Source organism: Parasteatoda tepidariorum, chromosome 11 (genome assembly GCF_982258835.1).
Source record: "Parasteatoda tepidariorum strain Cologne lab strain chromosome 11, Ptep-v5.0, whole genome shotgun sequence".
Classification (NCBI taxonomy): Eukaryota; Metazoa; Arthropoda; class Arachnida; order Araneae; family Theridiidae; genus Parasteatoda; species Parasteatoda tepidariorum.
This window is the reverse complement of record NC_141765.1, coordinates 57,249,501-57,269,300: the sequence shown is the minus strand read 5'-3', so window position 1 is coordinate 57,269,300 and position 19,800 is coordinate 57,249,501. Positions and strand designations below refer to the sequence as shown.

At 26.7% G+C, this 19,800-nt stretch overlaps 1 protein-coding gene across 1 annotated transcript; it reads right to left on the bottom strand.

Moving 5' to 3' along the window:
- Positions 1 to 3,944: 3,944 nt before the first annotated feature.
- LOC107445939 (uncharacterized) lies at positions 3,945 to 18,356 on the bottom strand. Its single transcript, XM_016060449.4, has 3 exons — positions 18,080 to 18,356; positions 8,377 to 9,709; positions 3,945 to 5,125 (listed from the first exon to the last, which is right to left on the bottom strand). The coding sequence occupies exon 2, from the start codon at positions 9,684 to 9,686 to the stop codon at positions 8,424 to 8,426; it is 1,263 nt and encodes a 420-aa protein (XP_015915935.2). The 5' UTR covers positions 9,687 to 9,709; positions 18,080 to 18,356; the 3' UTR covers positions 3,945 to 5,125; positions 8,377 to 8,423.
- Between the last annotated feature and the right edge of the window lie 1,444 nt (positions 18,357 to 19,800).

Here is a 19,800-nt window from a genome sequence, read left to right as displayed (position 1 = left end):
TTACGTTATTACACCTTTTACTTTTTTTTTTTAAGGAATTAAACTCTTGCTAACAAGCCTATAACCCAGAGGTCGCCAAAGTGGTCTATATAGACCCCCAGGGGTCTATTTAACAAAAGCGGAGGTCGATCTGAGACAGGGGGGCGAATAGGGGTCGATCCGAATCGGAAGGGTCGATTGTGGGTCGAGAAAAAAAACAGTTCTCAATACGCAAATCACACATACCTAATTAAGTATGTCAAATTTGTGATTTTTTTTATAATTGACTCAATATCAGTTTCGTTATAAAACATAAATTAATAAACGTATATTTATTGTGGTGAAACAAGTATTTACGTACCACAGTGCAGTGGCACGAACTCAGGGCAGTTTATAAAATCATATGCAAATGTGCGCTTGTCCAAATGTCACGTGTGACGAGCGTTGACGTTACAAATGCAAATATCATATGCAGTTTCAGCTATCTTTGAAAACTGTGTTGAATATTTGCAGTGTCATTATTAAAACTTTTATAGTTTTGGATAATTAGTTATTGTTTCGATAAAACCATTTGTTTGGTTTAGATATCAATTTTAATTATCAATGCACAAAAAAGAAGGTATGCATTAATAATATGGATTAGTACAGCCCGCGACAAAACTATAGCACACTTTGTATTCTTTTTAAAAATATTACAAAATTGACCAATTTTGACGAAAATTAAAATTGACCAATTTTGAACCCAATATAGCGAACCTTGCAAATAAAACACCAGGCACACCCATCTCATTGATCAAGAAGCTCCTTAGTTACTTTACTTATTATATCTACTTATGCATAATTACTTATTATTTAATAATAAGGTATTTAAATTTCAATATTAATATATACTATTGTTACACAATGTACTATTACTTTAATAAATGTTTAAAATCATAAAATAAATATACAAATACAGTATCTAATAGAGTTTTATTTGAATTAATAGAAAATTACTTTTGTGGGGGTCGATGGAGATTTCGAAAAATTATATAGGGGTCGATGATCAAAAAAGTTTGGCGACCCCTGCTATAACCATTCACTTCTTGAAATCTTGAAAGGAGAAATTGAGCTCTTTATCAACCAGAATAAGTCTCTTTGCTTTCGAAATTGCTCATGATGTCCATTGCTCTAAATTCTTGTTGTTGTTTTTATTTATAATGATGGCTAAGCTATCTAATTTTTCTTAAAGTTTAGATATTTTTAATGAAAAAGGATAATAATAAAGATAAAAAATCTAATTTTTTATATGCTGATTCGTACTACTTGTTTAGGTGATTTTATTAATAATTTACTTTAGTGCTAACTTTTTCTATCAATTTTATTCCCATAAATCCCTTCCCCTAGTGATACTGTTACGTTGTTTCTGAATCACTCTTTATCCGTTTTTAATCATGTGTTTCAAAATCTATTCCCTAATTCATTTTTCAACAACCATTCATTTATTGTATTCTTAACTGCCTGTTAAAGGAAGGCTTGTTCTTTAGGAGACACGTAGCTTTATTTATTTATTTGTGAGTATATGGTGTTATAAGAAGTATTAATAAACATTGATGTCATATTTTCTTCGAATTCAAAGTAAGTTTTCTGGAAAAAAGCTGGTTTTAACCAAAAAAAACTTCTTTTTAGCAAAACATTTATTCGACTTAATACTTTTTCTAAGAACAGTTCAATGTGATTTAATATTTTTTTATGAAAATACAGTAATACATAAATAATATTTTTAAGAAGTTATTTAAAAGGAAAAATTTTCTAATATCAGCATAGACAAGCTAATTACTTAAAAAACCTTCTTACTTAAAGAAAAAATGTGCACATGTTTAAGGCATTTGATACTTATCTTGCAAAAATAATAATAATATTAATAGGCATACATAAATAAACCCAGAAAAAAAATGCTAACTTTTTGTGCCGAGGAAAAGTTGTTTCTAAGCAAAACTGAAAAACTTTTTAATTTAACATTAGTGTTTTTAGAATTACGTAAGCACATGTATTGTCAACTATACCGTAGGTTCAGATGTTGTAAAACATTTTCTCCAGTTTTCAAATATGCCATCAAATATTTACTATCTTAAGACAGAAAAAAAATTTGTGTAAGATAACTAGATTTTTCCAGACTTTTTCAAAAAAATAATAATAAAATAAAAAACGTGGTTTTATGAATACCTTTTGATTTAACGATCGGATTTTTACAAACTAGGACTCAAACTTCACGATTCAAGGGGGGTGACTTCAAATATGATAAATAATTTATACCAACGATATTTTAGTTACGAAATCCGATACAATACTTTCTCTGAATAAACATACCTATTTTACGACGGATTCGGATTCCTGATCTCCAAAATACAGGGTGTTGCCGCAATATGGTCCCAATAGTTTGGTCAAGAGAGTGATTCAAAGTTTGGACCCCTAAATGTAAATTTTACTTTTTGCGTATTTTGCTATATTTTGATTATTTTTAAAAAAATGGAAAAATTTTGGCACACAAATATAAAATGCGCTTATCCAAAGATAATTATGTGCAAAAATAGTTTGTTATAATTATTTATTATTTTTCATTATTTTATTTATTAAGAGTCGTCGAAAAATTTTGAATTTTAAGGTTCAATAAATTTTTACATCATTTTAAAGATGTAATTTTATATGGCAAAATATTAGATTTGAAAGAAATCGGGCCCATTGTTCCTGAGAATCGAATTTTAAATATCTGTCTTTTTTTAAGTTAAGATTAGCTTTATCTGTTCGAATTGTTATTTGCTATTGCTAACTTCGAATTTGCTTTTCTTGTTGCTTGCTTAAATTGATTACTGCAAACGCGAATTCTTAGTAACGCAGTCATGCTCCAAAAGTATTTTCCGTGAATAAATATATTTTTTAATTATCTGATTCAGGTTTCTGACCCTCAAGATAGACATGAAGGACAACCTCAATCTGAATAATACGGCCCTAATAATTTAGTCAAGTGACCGGTCGAAACTTTGATGCCTTGAACGTTATTTTTAAATTTTGTACACCATTTTACATGTCTGAAACTATTTAAGTAAATCAAAAAATTTTCACACTGTTATTAGGCTTGTTTGCGAAAGATAATTTTAGAAAAAAAAATTTATTCTTCCTTTTTAATTTAAATAATGATTTACGATTTTAAATTACAAGCTAATTTCTTTCGGATTTCTTTAATTAATCCAATTTTAAGGGATGAAATTTTAAATTGTGCATACATTTCTCGAGAAATGAAAATGTAATAATGCAACATTTTAGAAATAATATAAATCAGTAACTATGTAACCGATTTCTATTGAATTTTGCCATTTAAAATTACATATTTAAAATATACTTTAAAATAATGTTAAATGCTTACATCATGCAATTTTAAAATTTTTAGAGCGCTATAAAACTAAAAAAAAAAAAAAAACATTAGAAGCAATTATTTTTTTTAAGAAAAGAAGATATTTTTTTCCTCTGAACTATCTTCAGGCAAATGGTTTCATTTTTGCATGCATTTTTTTCAAAAATTTCTTTAATAGAAAAGTTAAGATCAAAAAGTCAAAGTAATATTGATGGTTAACTTTTGATTGCTTATTAGGTCAATTTTTTGGGACTCTTGCTACTACCCAAATTTTGAGGGTCCAAAATTCGAATCCGTTACAGTGAAGTAAGTGAAGGTGAGAATTCGTTTCCGAAAACGTATTTTAAAATATCGTCTGCAACAATTAATTAGTATATGAAAGATAAGAAAGACGTCATTTTAGAAAAAAAGTCAGGTTTTCCAAAATACATATTAAAACATTGTAAAAATGTTAAAAAAAAATATTAAATAAAAAAAATTGGAAAAAAGAAATAAGTAAAATGTCTTTTACTATTGTAGCGTGCAAAAAAATGATGATAGCAAGGTGCCTCTGATTTATAAAAGCATAGCAGCATTTCTAGTGAAAATATTTATTAAGATGATAACAGTTTACAATTTTACAAGATTAACATGAAGGTTATACATAATAAGCATTATAAAAAATCATAATGAAAAGACGTCATTTGCATCAGAACAAAAACATGAGATAAACCAAATATACATTACCAAATATACGTGAGATTACCAAATATACATTACCAAATATATGAGATAAACCAAATATACGTGAGCCAAATATACATTTATGACTCTAAACTCTTAATTGACACTATAATATTTCGTATTGGGTTGTTTGGAAAGAAATTTCGTTTTTTTGTGAAAAGGATTCAATTGTACTTTTTTACAGCCAATTTCACACTTCATCCGCATAATCATTATATACTTTTACAGCTGATGTAGCTTGCTTGTGAAAAAGTTCTTTAGTTTTAAGTTAGTGCCCTTTCAAATATGGAATATGAAAATGGTAAAAAATCCGATGTTTATGGAGAAGATGTATTGGCAATACGCCAGTGCCAAAATCGCTTTGCAAAATGTCGATCTGACAATTTTGATGTTGAAGATGCATCACATTTTGGAAGGCGAGTTAAAGCTGGTAAACGAGCAATAAAAGCATTAGTTGGTACAAACCGGTAAATTACCCTTCAGATCAAAGAAAAATTAAATGTATCGAATTTAACCGTTCATGACCATTTGAAACGCTTAGGTTTTATCTAATAGCTCGTCATGGTTTGTTCTTTTTCTTAAAGAAAGAAATTAGTGCCATAGCGTTGACGTCTGTGATTTGCTTCTCAAACGTCAAGAAAATAACCTTTTTAAGCTCAATATCACTGGGAATGAGAAATGGGCTGTCTACAATCTTTGTTCTAGTCTCTGCAAAAATGTTTAGACTGTAAAATCTTTATTTCAAATAAGGAAGTAGAAAAATCACGAAATAAGTTTTTTTCCAACAAAAAAGAAAAAAAAATGAGTGTAAAAATGTGGAGTCATGCTACTACCAGAAAGATGGCAGAAGGTATTGGATCCAAATTAGCTACATATAATTCAAAAAAATATTTATTTACTAGAAGAAAAAAAAGCGAAAAGTGAAGAAAAAAAGCGAAATTACTTTCCGCACAAACCAATACATTGCATTCAATACATATTAAAAAGTCCATAGAAAATTCCTTTAATAGTATTTGTAGTTTTCTTTGAACACTGCAATGAGAAAGAAAAATTATTTTAATTATGAACATTTTTAACGATATAATCAAACATTAATCATATAACAACAATAAAAAAAATTTATAATTCTTCAAAATGATTCATCCGTAATTTATAATTATATTTAATATCTAATCGGATTTCTAACTGTTTTTATGAAAATCTTTTGAAACATAATAACGGAAAAAGCTTTTAAAAAAGCTTGAGTTAATTCATCAGCATAATATAATCAACATAAGCTGAATTCTTACTAAATATTTTTTACTCATAAGGTTCATGATAGTTTAATGTTTCTAAAAAGAAGCACATGGAGTATGCAATAATTTAATTAACAATAATAGCCATACAACGAAAACTATTATTTCCTATCATCAAATACACATAATAACTACATTATAATTGTAAACTTCGCTAAACTTTTGACATAAAGTAATTTTTATGACAAGCAATATTGCCATGTAAAATTATTTGATAATTAATCGCGAAACTGTGAATTATAAATAAAAAATGAAATTATTTTTAACGCATTAAGCAAAAATATAATAGAAACTAAAATCCGCTAGATGTTGATGAAATTTAGATTAAAGAAGTTGGCGCAGTTAGGAGGAATTCGATCAACTAGCGCAATAACCTTATCAGTGAAGATTGTAATTATTGTTTTACAAATTGTTGTAAAAGATACAAACTGCTCCAAAAATTTTATCTTCTGTTATGTCACGCATAACTTTGAAATTATAGAAGCAGCTATTTACAAGTTTCACAGCTCATTATGTTTTTTATTTATTTATTTTTGAAATTTACGTATGCAATAATGCATGAATGAGCATTATAAATAGAAATTCCTAATAATTGTTTATGATAAGTTTTACTGAATCATAAACGCATATCTGTTTTTGATGAAATTTGTATTTATCAACTATAAAAATAAAATAGGAATCTAAAGAATATGTTTCTGTTTTTGAATCAAAATCAGATATTAACAATTCTATGAATTCATGGTTATTTTATTAACAAGAGCATTCAATAAAAATATCCAATCAGGCATAGATTCACTAAATTTGAAAACATCATTAAGGTTCTAAAACAATTTGCTATACCATGCAACATATTTTCGAGTGAGGATAAAGAAAAAATAATTTTGTTAGTTACCTGTTTAAAAAAGTTAGGTGATATTCAGTTTAATATATTTTAATTATTTATCTAAGCAAAAATATTTTTTTCAGTAGTCAGTTTGTTTAATACAAATTCATCTGATTATGTCTGCCCAAATATTAGTTTTTAATTTTGTCAGAAAGTTATAGAAACATAGAGACATTTGCAAAAGACCACGGCTTAAGCATTATTGCATGGCAAGGAATCTATTTTTAACTCGGAACTTAAGATGCCACCTATATTTGCAGTTTCTGAAGCCAAAATTATTAGAAATTTGAAAAATAACTTAAACTGTAACTGAAAATCTTCTGTATCATGATCGTAACTAGGTAATTAAATAAACTATTATGAAAACCCCCTACAAAAAAAAATGTATTTAAAATGAAAACAGAAGCAAAAGGTATTTATTTATTAAAAAGAAATTCAAAAAGTAGATGAACGATGAAAGTTCCCCAAAAACATTCAATATTCTAAAGGAAGTTGTTTGAAAAGAAAAAAAAGAAGAAAAAACTTATTTATACATGTATTTTAATGTTTAGCTCGTAGTAGTAAAATAATAAATAAGGCTTTAAGTTTTTAATTGATAGTTTGAAGCATAAGTTTAATCGATACCAGCTGTTTCCCAAGAAAACAAGCAATAAATTGCTTAAAGAAAAATAATTATTTAAAATAATAACCTAACATTCGACTAAGTATTCTTATAATAAAAAATAATGATAAAAATTTATAGAATTTCATAATTTTAGATATAAATTCGGTATTCGTAAAATTGATATCAAAATTAATTGTTTATCGGAGTATTTTTTGAATTAAATTATCAGATTTCATTTATTCATTATCAGAAGTCATTTATTAATTTTAAAATTATTTTATATTACTTTCAATGAAGAAAATATGGTTAGAATACTATCTGTGCGAAAAATGAGCAGAGAAAAAAATACTGATAAACTTACCGTACAGTATGGAAAAAATTTTTAGGAAGAAAAAAACGTAATTCTGGTGATAAAATCAAAATATTTCTATTTCAATCTTTCATTTGGTAATTTTTTCAATCATATGGTAACGTTTTACCGGATATTTTGGTTTTCAAAATTATAGTTCTTATTACCACGTATTTAGTAAAAAATACAAAACTGGAAAGTAAATTTTACCGAATAAGTGGCTTTTATGACATGTTCTGAAATATAATGATAAAATTACGAAATTTTAACACACTTACGAAATTTTATCATATTATAAAATCACATTTTATAGTTAATTTTACCAAAACTCTTCAGTATAATATACCTAACGTGTTGGAAACGAGGTAAATTTTACACGGCAGTTTTTGCCATACTTTTTTTTTTTCGATGTAAAAAACCATGCATTATTCTGCTAAATAAAATTATTACTGTGTAAAGTTAATGACTATGCAGCCTTCTATTCATATTGTACCTCACCTTTTCTAAAATATTCATAATAATAATAATAATAATAATAATATGATGCTTCTACTGGCAATCTCAAAAAAAAAAATTTCTTGATGTTTATGAAAAACTCTAGTAAAATCTCAGTTAAACAATAAAGTTTTATGTAGTTTTTTTTCTTTCTTTTCTCTGACATTAAACCAACTATAGTAGGGAACCGATTATCCGGAACGATCGGGACCATCGCTATTCCGGATAACTGATTTTTCCGGTTTTCTGAATCGCTACAAAAAGCCGTTTTTTTTATTGTTATACCCAACTAAAAAAAAAAAATTTGGAAATAATCTTAAAAAGAAGAAAAAACGATGAAGTAATACACTAATGATTATTTCTAAAATGATGGTAAGGTAAACATCTTTCAAAAAAGAAAGAAAAATCCTAAAATCTTATGAGGAAAAAAAATTTTTTTTTTTAAATGGCGGGAAAATTTATTGAATTTCGATCCGGTTTTTTGGTTTTCCGGTTTTCTGATTTCCAGATAACGGGTTCTGTACTACTTATTAAAGATTCAGCGTCACATTCAATCAGGGCTAGCAGTTATTGAGTTTCACTATACTCTATTATTCTAATTTAAATTTAGATTAGAAATAAAACAATTTTATGTTTAAATACACGAACGCTACTTACCAATTAGAAGAAAAGCATCCAGCGTGTAATTACCAACCATCAATACTTCACGGAGATATTCTTTCAAAACTGTCATCGGAACTACATTCTTCTTCATTAACATTTCTTCTTTTTAGCTTCTCTTTATTTTCCCTTGCAGAAGTTTCTTTTACACTATTCTGTGCTTTTTTATCACGCTTATTTTTATCAATTCTTTTCTTCTTCTTTAGAGCTTTTGTATGTTTCTCACTCGAAAAATGCTCCAAAGCTACTTCAGGACCACTGAATATCATATTGCAAATACCACATGCCGGCTTTACTATTTCACCATCACTATCTTCACTTTCACTATCATCTCGAATTGAAGTTTTCAACATCTCGGGGTAATTTTTTTCAAGTTCCTCGTATAAGTTCTTCTTCTTTTTCAGTTTCCCATGTGAAGAACTTTTCAGATGGTCTTCAAAAGGAGCAGGTCCAGTAAAAGTTTTATTACATTCTTTACAACGCAATTTAGCATTACTAGACGACGTAATACAAAGATCCTTTACCTTTTCAAGACTTTGGTTTTTGCGCTTTTGTTTAAGATGAGTGGTGCTTTCTAAATGTTGTTTGTACGGTAAAATACCAGTAAAAGCTTTACTGCACACATCGCAGCTATACGTGTCTTCAAAATCTTCTCTTGACGTGTTCGCAGGCATCCCGTCAGCTTCCATTTCTTTTTTTAAACGGAGCTTAACTTCTTTCTTTTTGTGAGCTTCCCCTTTGCAATGCTGTTTAAACACTTCAGGCCCAGTACACTTAACATTACATATTTCGCACATGAGATCTGATGAAGCATACACATTTTTAGACATAATTTGACTGAGCAAATCTGTATCTGGTGCTTTATAGCCATTAGGAATCATTTGTTTCTCTTTCAGTTCTTTCATAGTTTTAATTTGTTTCAACTTTTTTAAATGTTTGTTTCCTGATAAATGAAGTTTGTAGTTAATTAAACCAGTGCAAATTTTTTCACACACATCGCATGTGTAAACGTCATCTTCATCAGTATCACTATCGTCATCTTTTTCACTTTCATGTGTATTTGTCTTTTCTTCAATGCTGCCATTTTCACTAGATTCGATATTATTCTTAGAGTGTTTCTCTTCGAGCATTTCTTTCGCTTCTAAATATTTTTGACCATACTTTTGCTTCATGATACCTTTTACATGTTGTTTACTTTCTAGATGATCTGTGTAAGCATAAATATCGGCAAATGTCATTTGACAAATTTTGCACTTAAAATCAGTCTTTGGTTCTGCAGCAGTTTTGCTTTTCACTTCTGCCATCATTAAGACAAGCTTGTTTTGGAGATCTGCAAAAAAAAGTTTTTAAGTCATAAGTAAACAGACCGGTTTATAATGTATTTCAATAGTCGTGATACTTATGTGTTTAAAATTGTATACTGTCAGTGTAAAGAAAAATAGATTAAACTTTTTCTTTTGCATAATTAGCTTTGGAAGTGTTTGTTGAAAACGGTACATAAAAGTTTTTTAAAATCAGTAAAAATAAAAAAGTCCATTTTTTTGCATATTTATCAGTAATCAGCATATCAGTAATGCATATATAGAAATTATATATGCATTACTGATATGCTAATTACTAATGCGCTTAGTTAAGTTCTTCCTTGGTTATGAGTTCATGTGTCTATGAACTTCAGTAAAAAAGTCAGTTTACAACATTACATTATTGAGTATTACAAAGATTATGATGAATAGAAAATTAAACAATGTGCTTCTTCAATTTATTCCAGAAATTTTAAAAACGTGAGAAGGTTAAAGCTTTTGATAAATTAGATTTGCAGCTGACATTTTTTTGGAAATGATGCAAAAGGAATTCAACAAAAGTTTTCAGGCAGCAAAATATAAATTAATAATTGTTCAAAAGAATTTAAATATTTGTTTTCATATCTCATTCAAACATTTCTATATATTTCATTATTCCTTACTCACTTTTTGCTCCTCGTTTTCATTAGCATATGCTATGTTGCTAATGATATAAAATATTCAAGATTCAAAGTAATAAATAATTTTTTTTCCATTCTTTGCTTTAAGTGATGATTTCTTTTAAAATTAAAGGTCATACTTTTTTGTTTGGAATCAACAAACAAAAACCCAATTTCCGAAATTTCGGATAAATACTTAGAAAATAATGTTTCTTTTTTTTATACAGTTAAAAATAACCACAATCTGCTGCGTGTAACATCAGATAATGAATGTTATTCCCTTAAATTGATATTACAAGTCATTATTTGTTCACAAACCAGAAAATTTCGTGTATAATGTGTTTTAAATCATTACATTAATCTCTTGACATTACAAATGTTTTACTCGTTATCATTGTTTCTGTGATTATTTCTACTTCCGCCCCAAATGTTATCGTTATCATGTTGCTGTTGTCAACGATCTATAATTAAAATTTCTTTCAACTGATGTTTTCTTTTATTGTGACATAGCCTACAAAATTTTAAAAATATATAAATTAGATTTTATATACTGTTATTTTTTTTTCTTTAAGGTTTGTTCCGTAAGGTTGAAATCTTCTATAATCACAAATAATATAAGATTTCAAATATTTTGCTCCGCAACACAACTTTTTTTTTAAAAAAAGGAACAAAACGAAATGTTCTTAATATATCCTTTAGACTTTATTTACATGCATTGTCATGCGAGCTTAACAATTACAACGGCAGAGCTCAAATATGTTAATTAATTAATTTATTAATGCATAACATATTTAAAGCTACGAAATCAAACACAAAATCGTAAATAAAATCCTTTTATTAATTAAAGTATAAACGTATCCTCCTTTTAATGGATTTGAATTTTCGCCCTAAAAATGTGAGAAAGAGAAGTCAAAATCTGGAAAATATTGTCCCATTAGTTAATTAAAAACAGCGCTCTACAGTTTGAGCCTGTTGCTGTTAATTATACTTTTTTTTAGTGTGTTTTGAATGTTTACAACTTCTTTTAACGAGTACAATAATTTTTGCATACATTTATGGAACTCGTTTGATTAAATATGATTAAGAGCAAAAATATTTTTTTATTGCTATATCATTATGTTTAATAATGGTATAAATGATAGAAAAAATTTTGAACTGAAAGCTTAAAAAATTCTTAAATAATTTTAAGCTCAGTAATTTTTTAAAAGAAAATCTAAAATTTGAACGGCATCGGTCGAAAAGCTTTCGTGTAATACAAATTTAAAAACGCAGATTTTTCTTTATAATCAGGTTTTTTTTTCCTATGCAGAATTTTGAAATGCAGATTTTTTTTATTTCTGAGGAACCACTTGAACTTGCAGTTTGAAATTAAACAGTTTAAAATTATGTACAATTTTGTAAACCACAGAATTCCAAAACTATGACGATTTACCTTAATAATTTTTGATTGGTTTAGTTGTTACTTAGAAAAAAAATCTTAATGAATATATAAAATTCCCTATTATAGTTGAGACGAAAAATTGGTTTTTAGTAAAATTGGAATTTTTCTTTCCTCGAATGGTCACAAAATAAAAAAAAATCGAACGGAAAATTTATTAAAAAGAAGTCAAAGATTTTTTTTTTCAGTGTGTAAGCTTTGTTTATATCGATTTATAACTAAAATAAAAATAAAAAATAAAATTTATTCTAATTCTAAATGAAAATTGCAGCTTATATTTTTAAGTAAAGCTAAGTTATTTATCCCATTCTACTTAAACTATTACTTAAATCTGATAAGAAAAATTCATTAGTTAATCATCAATACAAATAGAACTTAAACATTGAAAATAAAAAAGAAAAAGAAAATAATAAAAAAACATTGTTTCTACTAGGCTTTAATGTTATCTGTCACTGAACTTGTTTGAGGAGTGATAAGCTTTTTTAAATATGTTGGTAATAAACTTAAGATGGATAAGAAATCACGAGTCTCTTATGTAAATAATAAAATACTTTAACAATATTTATAAACAATGATAATAAAAAAAATACTTAAAATATACAATGTATCATTAACTAGATTATTGAAAGTGGAAAAAACTTTCACGTAATAATAGTTTTAGAAAAACGTATTTTTTACCCTCTACCCACAAAAAAATCAACTGAAAATAAAATGAATCATGTAAATAAAACAAATATACAATTTTTATGTACCTAATTGAGTTACATAAAAATTGTAAAGTAATAAAGGGAGATAAAAGAGTTATGCAAAAAATAGAAAATTAACAGCAGAATTTTTTACAGTCAAACAAAGATGGCTAAAAAAATAGTTTTTGGTTATTTACACTTTTTTTTTCCATTCTAATATTGCTCGAGACTAGCATTTTTCACTGAATAAGAATATACTTTTCAGACCAGACAGTCCCCACTTTTTAAAAGAAAAATGAGTACAATTTTATTTTAAAAAATAACGAAATGAAAAATATAAGTCATATTATCACTTTTTTTTCTTTTTTGGCAGAAGAGTTTTGGTCACCGAATTGAAATACTAGACCAAGTTCCACCAGTGTTGAGAAGCAATATGTCTTTTAATTTAGAAGACTGAAATCTTATTGGTTAAAGATTGTAAAAATAACATTCCTAACACATAAGCCATTCAAAAATATTTATATCAGAACATGTTGCACAATCTGTATTTAATCTGCAAAATAATGCATATAAGTTAAAAAGTTCTTAGAGTAATGTTTTATGTTGCAAATTACAACATTTCATTAAAAAAATTTAAAAAATGAAACAAATTTCTCCTTTGTATCAAGCAACCGTAGATTTTAGGAATTAAATTCAAGTTTACCCTAACAAAAAAAAAGAGTTTAATTTAAGGGCTTAAGTTAAAAGAGTGTTATACCTAAAGATGCTTTTTTTCTATTTTATTTTTTAGCTTTTAAAATTTTAGCAGATTTAGAATCTAAAGCAAGTTTTTAATTCACAACAATTTTCTTCAGAAATGTAATTTTTTCATCACAAACAACTTAAAAAAAATGTCATACAATTAAAGTAGAAATTGTTAAGTGCCCCGACACCTTCTTATAACTTGGAACAGCTTTATTTAAACCAATTTTATGCCATAAAAACAAGCATTTATTATTGTAAGGTATCAAATTTTGAAAATGCATAGTTCAGCAATATTCCACAAGGAATAAAATTTCTCAGTTTAAATCTATTATACAAAAAAAATTTAAATGTAGAATTACGATGAATGAAGAAAACATGAGCAAATAGAAAGTGCAATTTCCTATGGCATTTATGGCAGCAGTAATTATGGATAATTAAAACATATTCTCCAGAAGGCACTTAATTACTTACTTAATTAAAAAATCTTAAGCGAAGTAATTGCATTTGATTACGACAAAGAATCTATTTTAAAAGAAGAAAGAAAAATATTTATTGAACCAAAATCTACGCATGAATATTTTATGTCATATAGAACAAGTTCACTGCTACAAAATTCAAAATATGAAAATTTAAAATAAATATAAATTGTAATAACACACGAAACTAAAATATACTTATAGAAGGTAACATTATCTGTATTTTCAAAGATTGCAACAGATTAGAGCACATACTTCTATGAATACAAAAATGACTTAAGTATAGATATTTGAAGTTTAGAACATGCCCCAAGATGCAACGTGCTTTACTGTATTCTATGATTTAAAAAAACTCAAAATAGCTGTCAATCTAAATGAACTATCATTTTTCCATAACTAAAACGTAAAAAAACTTTCTATGAAACAAAAAATTACAATTTTCTTCGATAACCAATAATTGTTATATAATATAGAAATATAAATATAAATTCATTTAGTAATATAAATTCATTGTCCAAAAACGAAAAAGTTAAAGAAAACTACCATTAATTTAAAAAAAAAATTACTATTAAAAAGAAAATTTAAAGGGTATTACTATTAAATGATGCCTTTTTTACGAAGACATAAATCAAATATCAACATTGACATTAGAATCTTAGAAATTTCCCATGTCTCAAAGATACAAGTGTTCCAAAATGCAATATTTTCGCTTATGTATAAAACTGCAGCAGTAGTAATAAAAATATTATTAATTACAGGGGAAATTTTGATATAAATTCGCCTAAATTTCAATTTCCCTCGTTTGAAAGAATATATTTTAGATGCTGTACTTATAAAAAATGTAATATTTAATTCTGCAGGTATAACTTCAAATAGTATTTCTTAATAATACATTTTGAATTAATCTTATTTGTTTCTCTTCCTAACGAAGATCAGCATAAATTAAGTGGTTACTTGAAATTTCATTAAAAAAAGAAGAATTTGTTTAAATAAATTCTTCTTCGCAATCGCCACATCATTTAAAAAAAATCAAAATTCCGTTCAATCTAAATATGAAATATAATTTTTTCATAACTAAAACCTAAAAAAACTTTCTATGAAACAAAAATTACAATTTTCTTCGATAACCAATTAAAATGCAATTGAAAAGTAATATAAATTCATTATGCCAAAACAAAAAGACAGAACCCTTTTTTCTAAAAAAAAGTACAACAGTTTACATTTATTACGGCTACATGTATTTTCTAACTTTTTTTTTTTAACTAAAAGTGTAAAAAGTTAATCAAATTTTAGAAGGGATTCTTTATGTGATTTTTCCGTACACTTAATTTAAATTAAATTTTAAACTTATTCTTAAAAAATACAGGTGTAGTATCAAGTCTTTGCTTCAAGTTTTTTTAAGCTACTACTCTTATTACTAAGTTTTTTTTTCTTTAAATCTTCAAATTTTTCAAACAATTTATTATTTCAACTGTTTAACTATCTAGGCATACTTTTTTCTCAAACTACATTTTATGTTAGAATTAATATAATTACGTTTATTTTTTCAAACTCTGTTAAGCTTCTAACAAAAAAAGTGAATTTCTTTCGCATTAAGTATATTTATGTTTGAAAAAATTAGCTATTGTCTTTTTGGCATTTTTGTGCAACTAAAATAACTTATCGAAATATAAAATAAAATAAAAGTTTCATATAATAAAAAGTATAAGCATTTGAATTGCTGTAATATGATCAGATAAAGTATTTTAATACTAAGCACAAATTCTCCTTTTTCAAATGGCTCCATAAAATTTTTCAGTAGTTTGCTATACAACTTCATGTAATTAATAAATTTTATTTAAAAAATTGGAATGTATCTGTCAGCTTCACCTAATCCGATCATTTGGAAATATTCCAAATGATAGCCGGAGTCTTATGATAATATCCGTATACCGTTCATCGCACATGATCACACGATGTCCTTGAATTTTCATCCTAGGATACACAAATCATCAAGCTTAAAACTTTTTTGAGCTTATATTTATGCATCTATGAAAGGGATCAGAGATGAAATATAACAAAAATTATAATAAACCATTTTTTGAAAGTATTTTTAGAAAACTTTGTTTATGATCGAATTAACCATTTTCTTTCCCTTCTACTGTATCTTGTTTTATAATGTTAACTACAGGCTTTTTAAAAATGTCAGAATGTTCTATTTTTTTTCTTAAAAAAAATAATAACATAGCAGCTAGCACGCAAAGAAAAAAAATCCAGTAGATTTTACGAAATAATGTAAATGCCATACTATTATTGAGAAATATCTAAAATATTACGAACACATGATTTTCCGGATTTTTATAATCAATACAATACAAAAACAGCATTCCACTAATAACTAAAAATTTAAACTGAATAAAATATTTTCTTCTATGATTGACATTAAATGAACTTGGATTGTACATTTATTTTTGAATTTATAAATTTCAATGACAGCATGTATTGATATCATTTTAGATAGTTCTACTATATTCTTCAATTAATTTAAAAATTGAGAGCTGCGAAAAATGAAAATTCTAGAATACTGAAAAAGGAAACTTTTCAAACTGATCATGATATAGTAGATTGTTTTTCTATTGGCTTACATTTATTTTTGAATTCTAAAATTTCAATAACAACAGATATTGTAAGCATTTTAGATAGTTATAGTATATTCCTGAATTAATTTAAAAATAGAGTTGTGAAAAATGAAAATTCTAGAATACTGAAAAACGAAAAGCTTGAAGCTGATTAATTTAAATTTGGCAGATTTAATTATTTAGCAGTAATACTTATTTGAGTACTCAAGCAAACAATCAATAAACAGAGTAAAAAATGTATCTTGGTAGGGATTTTTTTTTCAATTTTAAGGAATTTCTGGAATAAAAATAAAACAGGAGTATTTTTAATTAGACCAGCAGCTGGCAAAATCCATTTGTCTATTGGAAAATACAGTAGAGTTGGCAGCAATGCGTTAACAACTCTAAAAACAAAAATCTGAACCTTTTGAAAAAAAAAGGATTTTTCTAAACAACAACAAAATATATCTTTAATTACTATTCAAAGATTTGATTTGATGTCAGCTTGTATAACTGATTGATGCATTCAAATTGAAATCAATACTTCAGATCACTTTACTAATATTTTGGATAAAATGAAATAAAAAAATATGTATTTTCCTTTGTAATTTCTGTGTATTTTCCTATATAACTTCATAAGCAGTAAGTTATATTTCATTCTATTTTTTTCTATTTCATACATTCCTAAAAACTGGTTCTGCTTCAATTCCGTATCGTGATTTGTGCCAGAATAATCGCCAAGTCTTCACATGAAGACAAGTCACAACTTCCGGGCAGCGGCCCGCTTGAAACTATAAAAAAAACATCACAGAAAGGGACCAATTTGATAAATATAACTCGTATCCACCTCCAGGCAAACATCTGAAAGTTTTTTTTTTTAAAGAAAATTGCAAGTTTAAAATCTATTTGGCACCTTGGCGATTGTAGTTGGAGTGACAGATCACGACACGGAAATATCCCCAATGGAGTTTTTAATTTTTGTTGACCCCTGTTTATATTACATTACTAATGAAACATTTATGCTACACATCCTTTCACAAATTTGAAATGTTGAAATTTGAAATAATGCTGAAAACTTATTTTTTAACTTGCTTTTCATATATACAAATTTAATGTAACAAAACGTGGAATTTTTCACATGAAGAGAAAAATAATTGATACTGAATTAAAGTGTTCCATTCTTCCCGTGTCTTTACTTTTATAATTTTTTTTTCATTGACAAGAAATAAAAAAATAATTCAATGAAATTCATTGATAAGAAGAAATAAATATTGGATGATTTCAAATTTCTCTATTATATTTTTTAAATCAATTGTATCATTGATTTTTTTAAAAAAAATATTGTACTTTATTCAAGTAGAATTGTCAGAATGCGAAGATACCTTTATCAAAACATGTAGTCAGAACTTCTAAAATTAAAAATCTATATTGCAAACAAAATTTTTTTTAATATTACGCTTCATATTTTTAATATTTGTTATATTTAGTAATAACAAAGTGTTCACAGTTAATTCAATATACATTCATGAGAGAGGAAATAAATATTTTCTGAAACGCATATTTATCACAGTATTTTTTTAATACAAAAGAACTTCAAAATTTCCCAAGAAAGAAAAAAATAATCGAATTAAAAAATTTGCTTTTAAAGACATGGAACGTAATATTTCACCAATATTCATGATTAGAAGTATCTTTTTTTTTAAATAGCAAAAATGACTGATGAAACAAAAAAAAATATCGCCGTTCATGAGATTGCATAATTAGATATTATTAAAAAACAGAAAGTAAAAGTTACTTACTTGACAGTTGTAACTGTAAGGATTTGAAAAAGAAAATTGACACTTGTATTCAAATTACGACAAAAATAAAATATTCGATTTTTGTTACCAATCAGCTGATCATTGGAATGTAAACTTATCTTCGAGCTTTCAGAGCGCCCAACACACTTCTCACTGCTTCATTGCTCTAAATAGAATTACCAGAATAAACAAATTGTGATAACTACTGATACATGGGTCTCAGTGCAGACGACTAAATTCGACTGCAGTGCTATTGATTGAGGTATGACGTAAACTCGAGGTCAAATAAGAGTGAAGGTCAGTTTTTTTATCACTACAGAGTTAAAATAATATTTTTTATAAAATATATTGTATCAAATCCTTAATTTTAGTCCACAATTTTAATAAGAAATAAAATAAAACATTAACAAGAATAATAAAAAAATAGTGTATTTTTTACTTAAAATTATTAGATTTAGTTAAATAGAGGAAATGTTAAAAATCGTTTGGTTATTATTTTGGCAAACTTAAAAATCGTTTGAGCAATATTTTTTCATCTTTTGCCATGCATCTTTTTTGCTTGTAGCTTTCATTTATTTTGATAAAAACGAAAATTGTTTGATTAAAAATGTAAGTAAACGTTTACAAAAAATACAAATTAAAAAAAAAACATGTTCTTAAAAGTGGAAAAGATTCTATAATCTATTTTCAAACTCGTATGATCTGAACTTTTCAAATTAGTATTCTAGCTGTTTGAAAGAGTAATGATACATGCATCATACAAGATACATGCAAGCATCTATAATGAAACATACAGACATCGATTTTAATAACATGAATAAAAATATTTTGATTTATATAGTTTATGTTCTAAGAAGATTACATACATTTGTCTCCTTTAACAGTTAATATCCTTAAGAGAATATCCGAATATTTTGTGTAAAGATTATTGTTTAAAATATTCTTATAAGATTATTCTTTAAAATAACCCATTGATTACAACTAGTTTCATAAATTCGATGAAAAAAATCATCTTCTAACCAGAAATTATGAATACTAACGTGAGATGCATTATGTAAGTTAAGTCAGGGAGCTGCCTTTCCTCCGCGTTTTTTTTTTCACATTTTTTTTTCTGAGAAAGAAAAAAAAAGCGATGCCTTTTTAGGAAAAGAAACTCTTTAATTCCTCACTGTGATACACATGCAATCGGTTGTATCGCATGGAATGTTGAATTAGTTAGGTCTACTGTACACAGCCTGCGATTTTTTAATTCGTGGCGACCCGAAGTTAACTGTCAGATAACTGCAAAGTGCTGGCTGTACTTGTCGAGCACCATGTCGATCTGCCACACACTTTTTGATAGTACTCCTGCAATTTACAGAGAAAGGGACGAAAGATGTACTCCTGCTTGAAGTAGCTTTTGAGAAAATTGAAGTTTGAAAATACCAATATCTAAAGAAAAAAAAAATGTCCAGACCGATGCCCTGAATTACCTATCAAGTATTGAATGCACCTTCTTCTAGACGTTTGAGTCTACACAATATTTTTAGCGATCTTCTGAAATCACTAAAAAATATTAGCTATAAAAGTCAGATTAATTTATTTTTACTTATTTATTTTTCCCTTTTGAAAAATCGATCTAAGCTGGATTTAAACCTTGCTTTACTTGCCCAAAAGTCTAAATAAAAGGTTCAAGTTAAAAATTATACTTCATTTTTCATGGAGATTTTGGGTTTTCATGT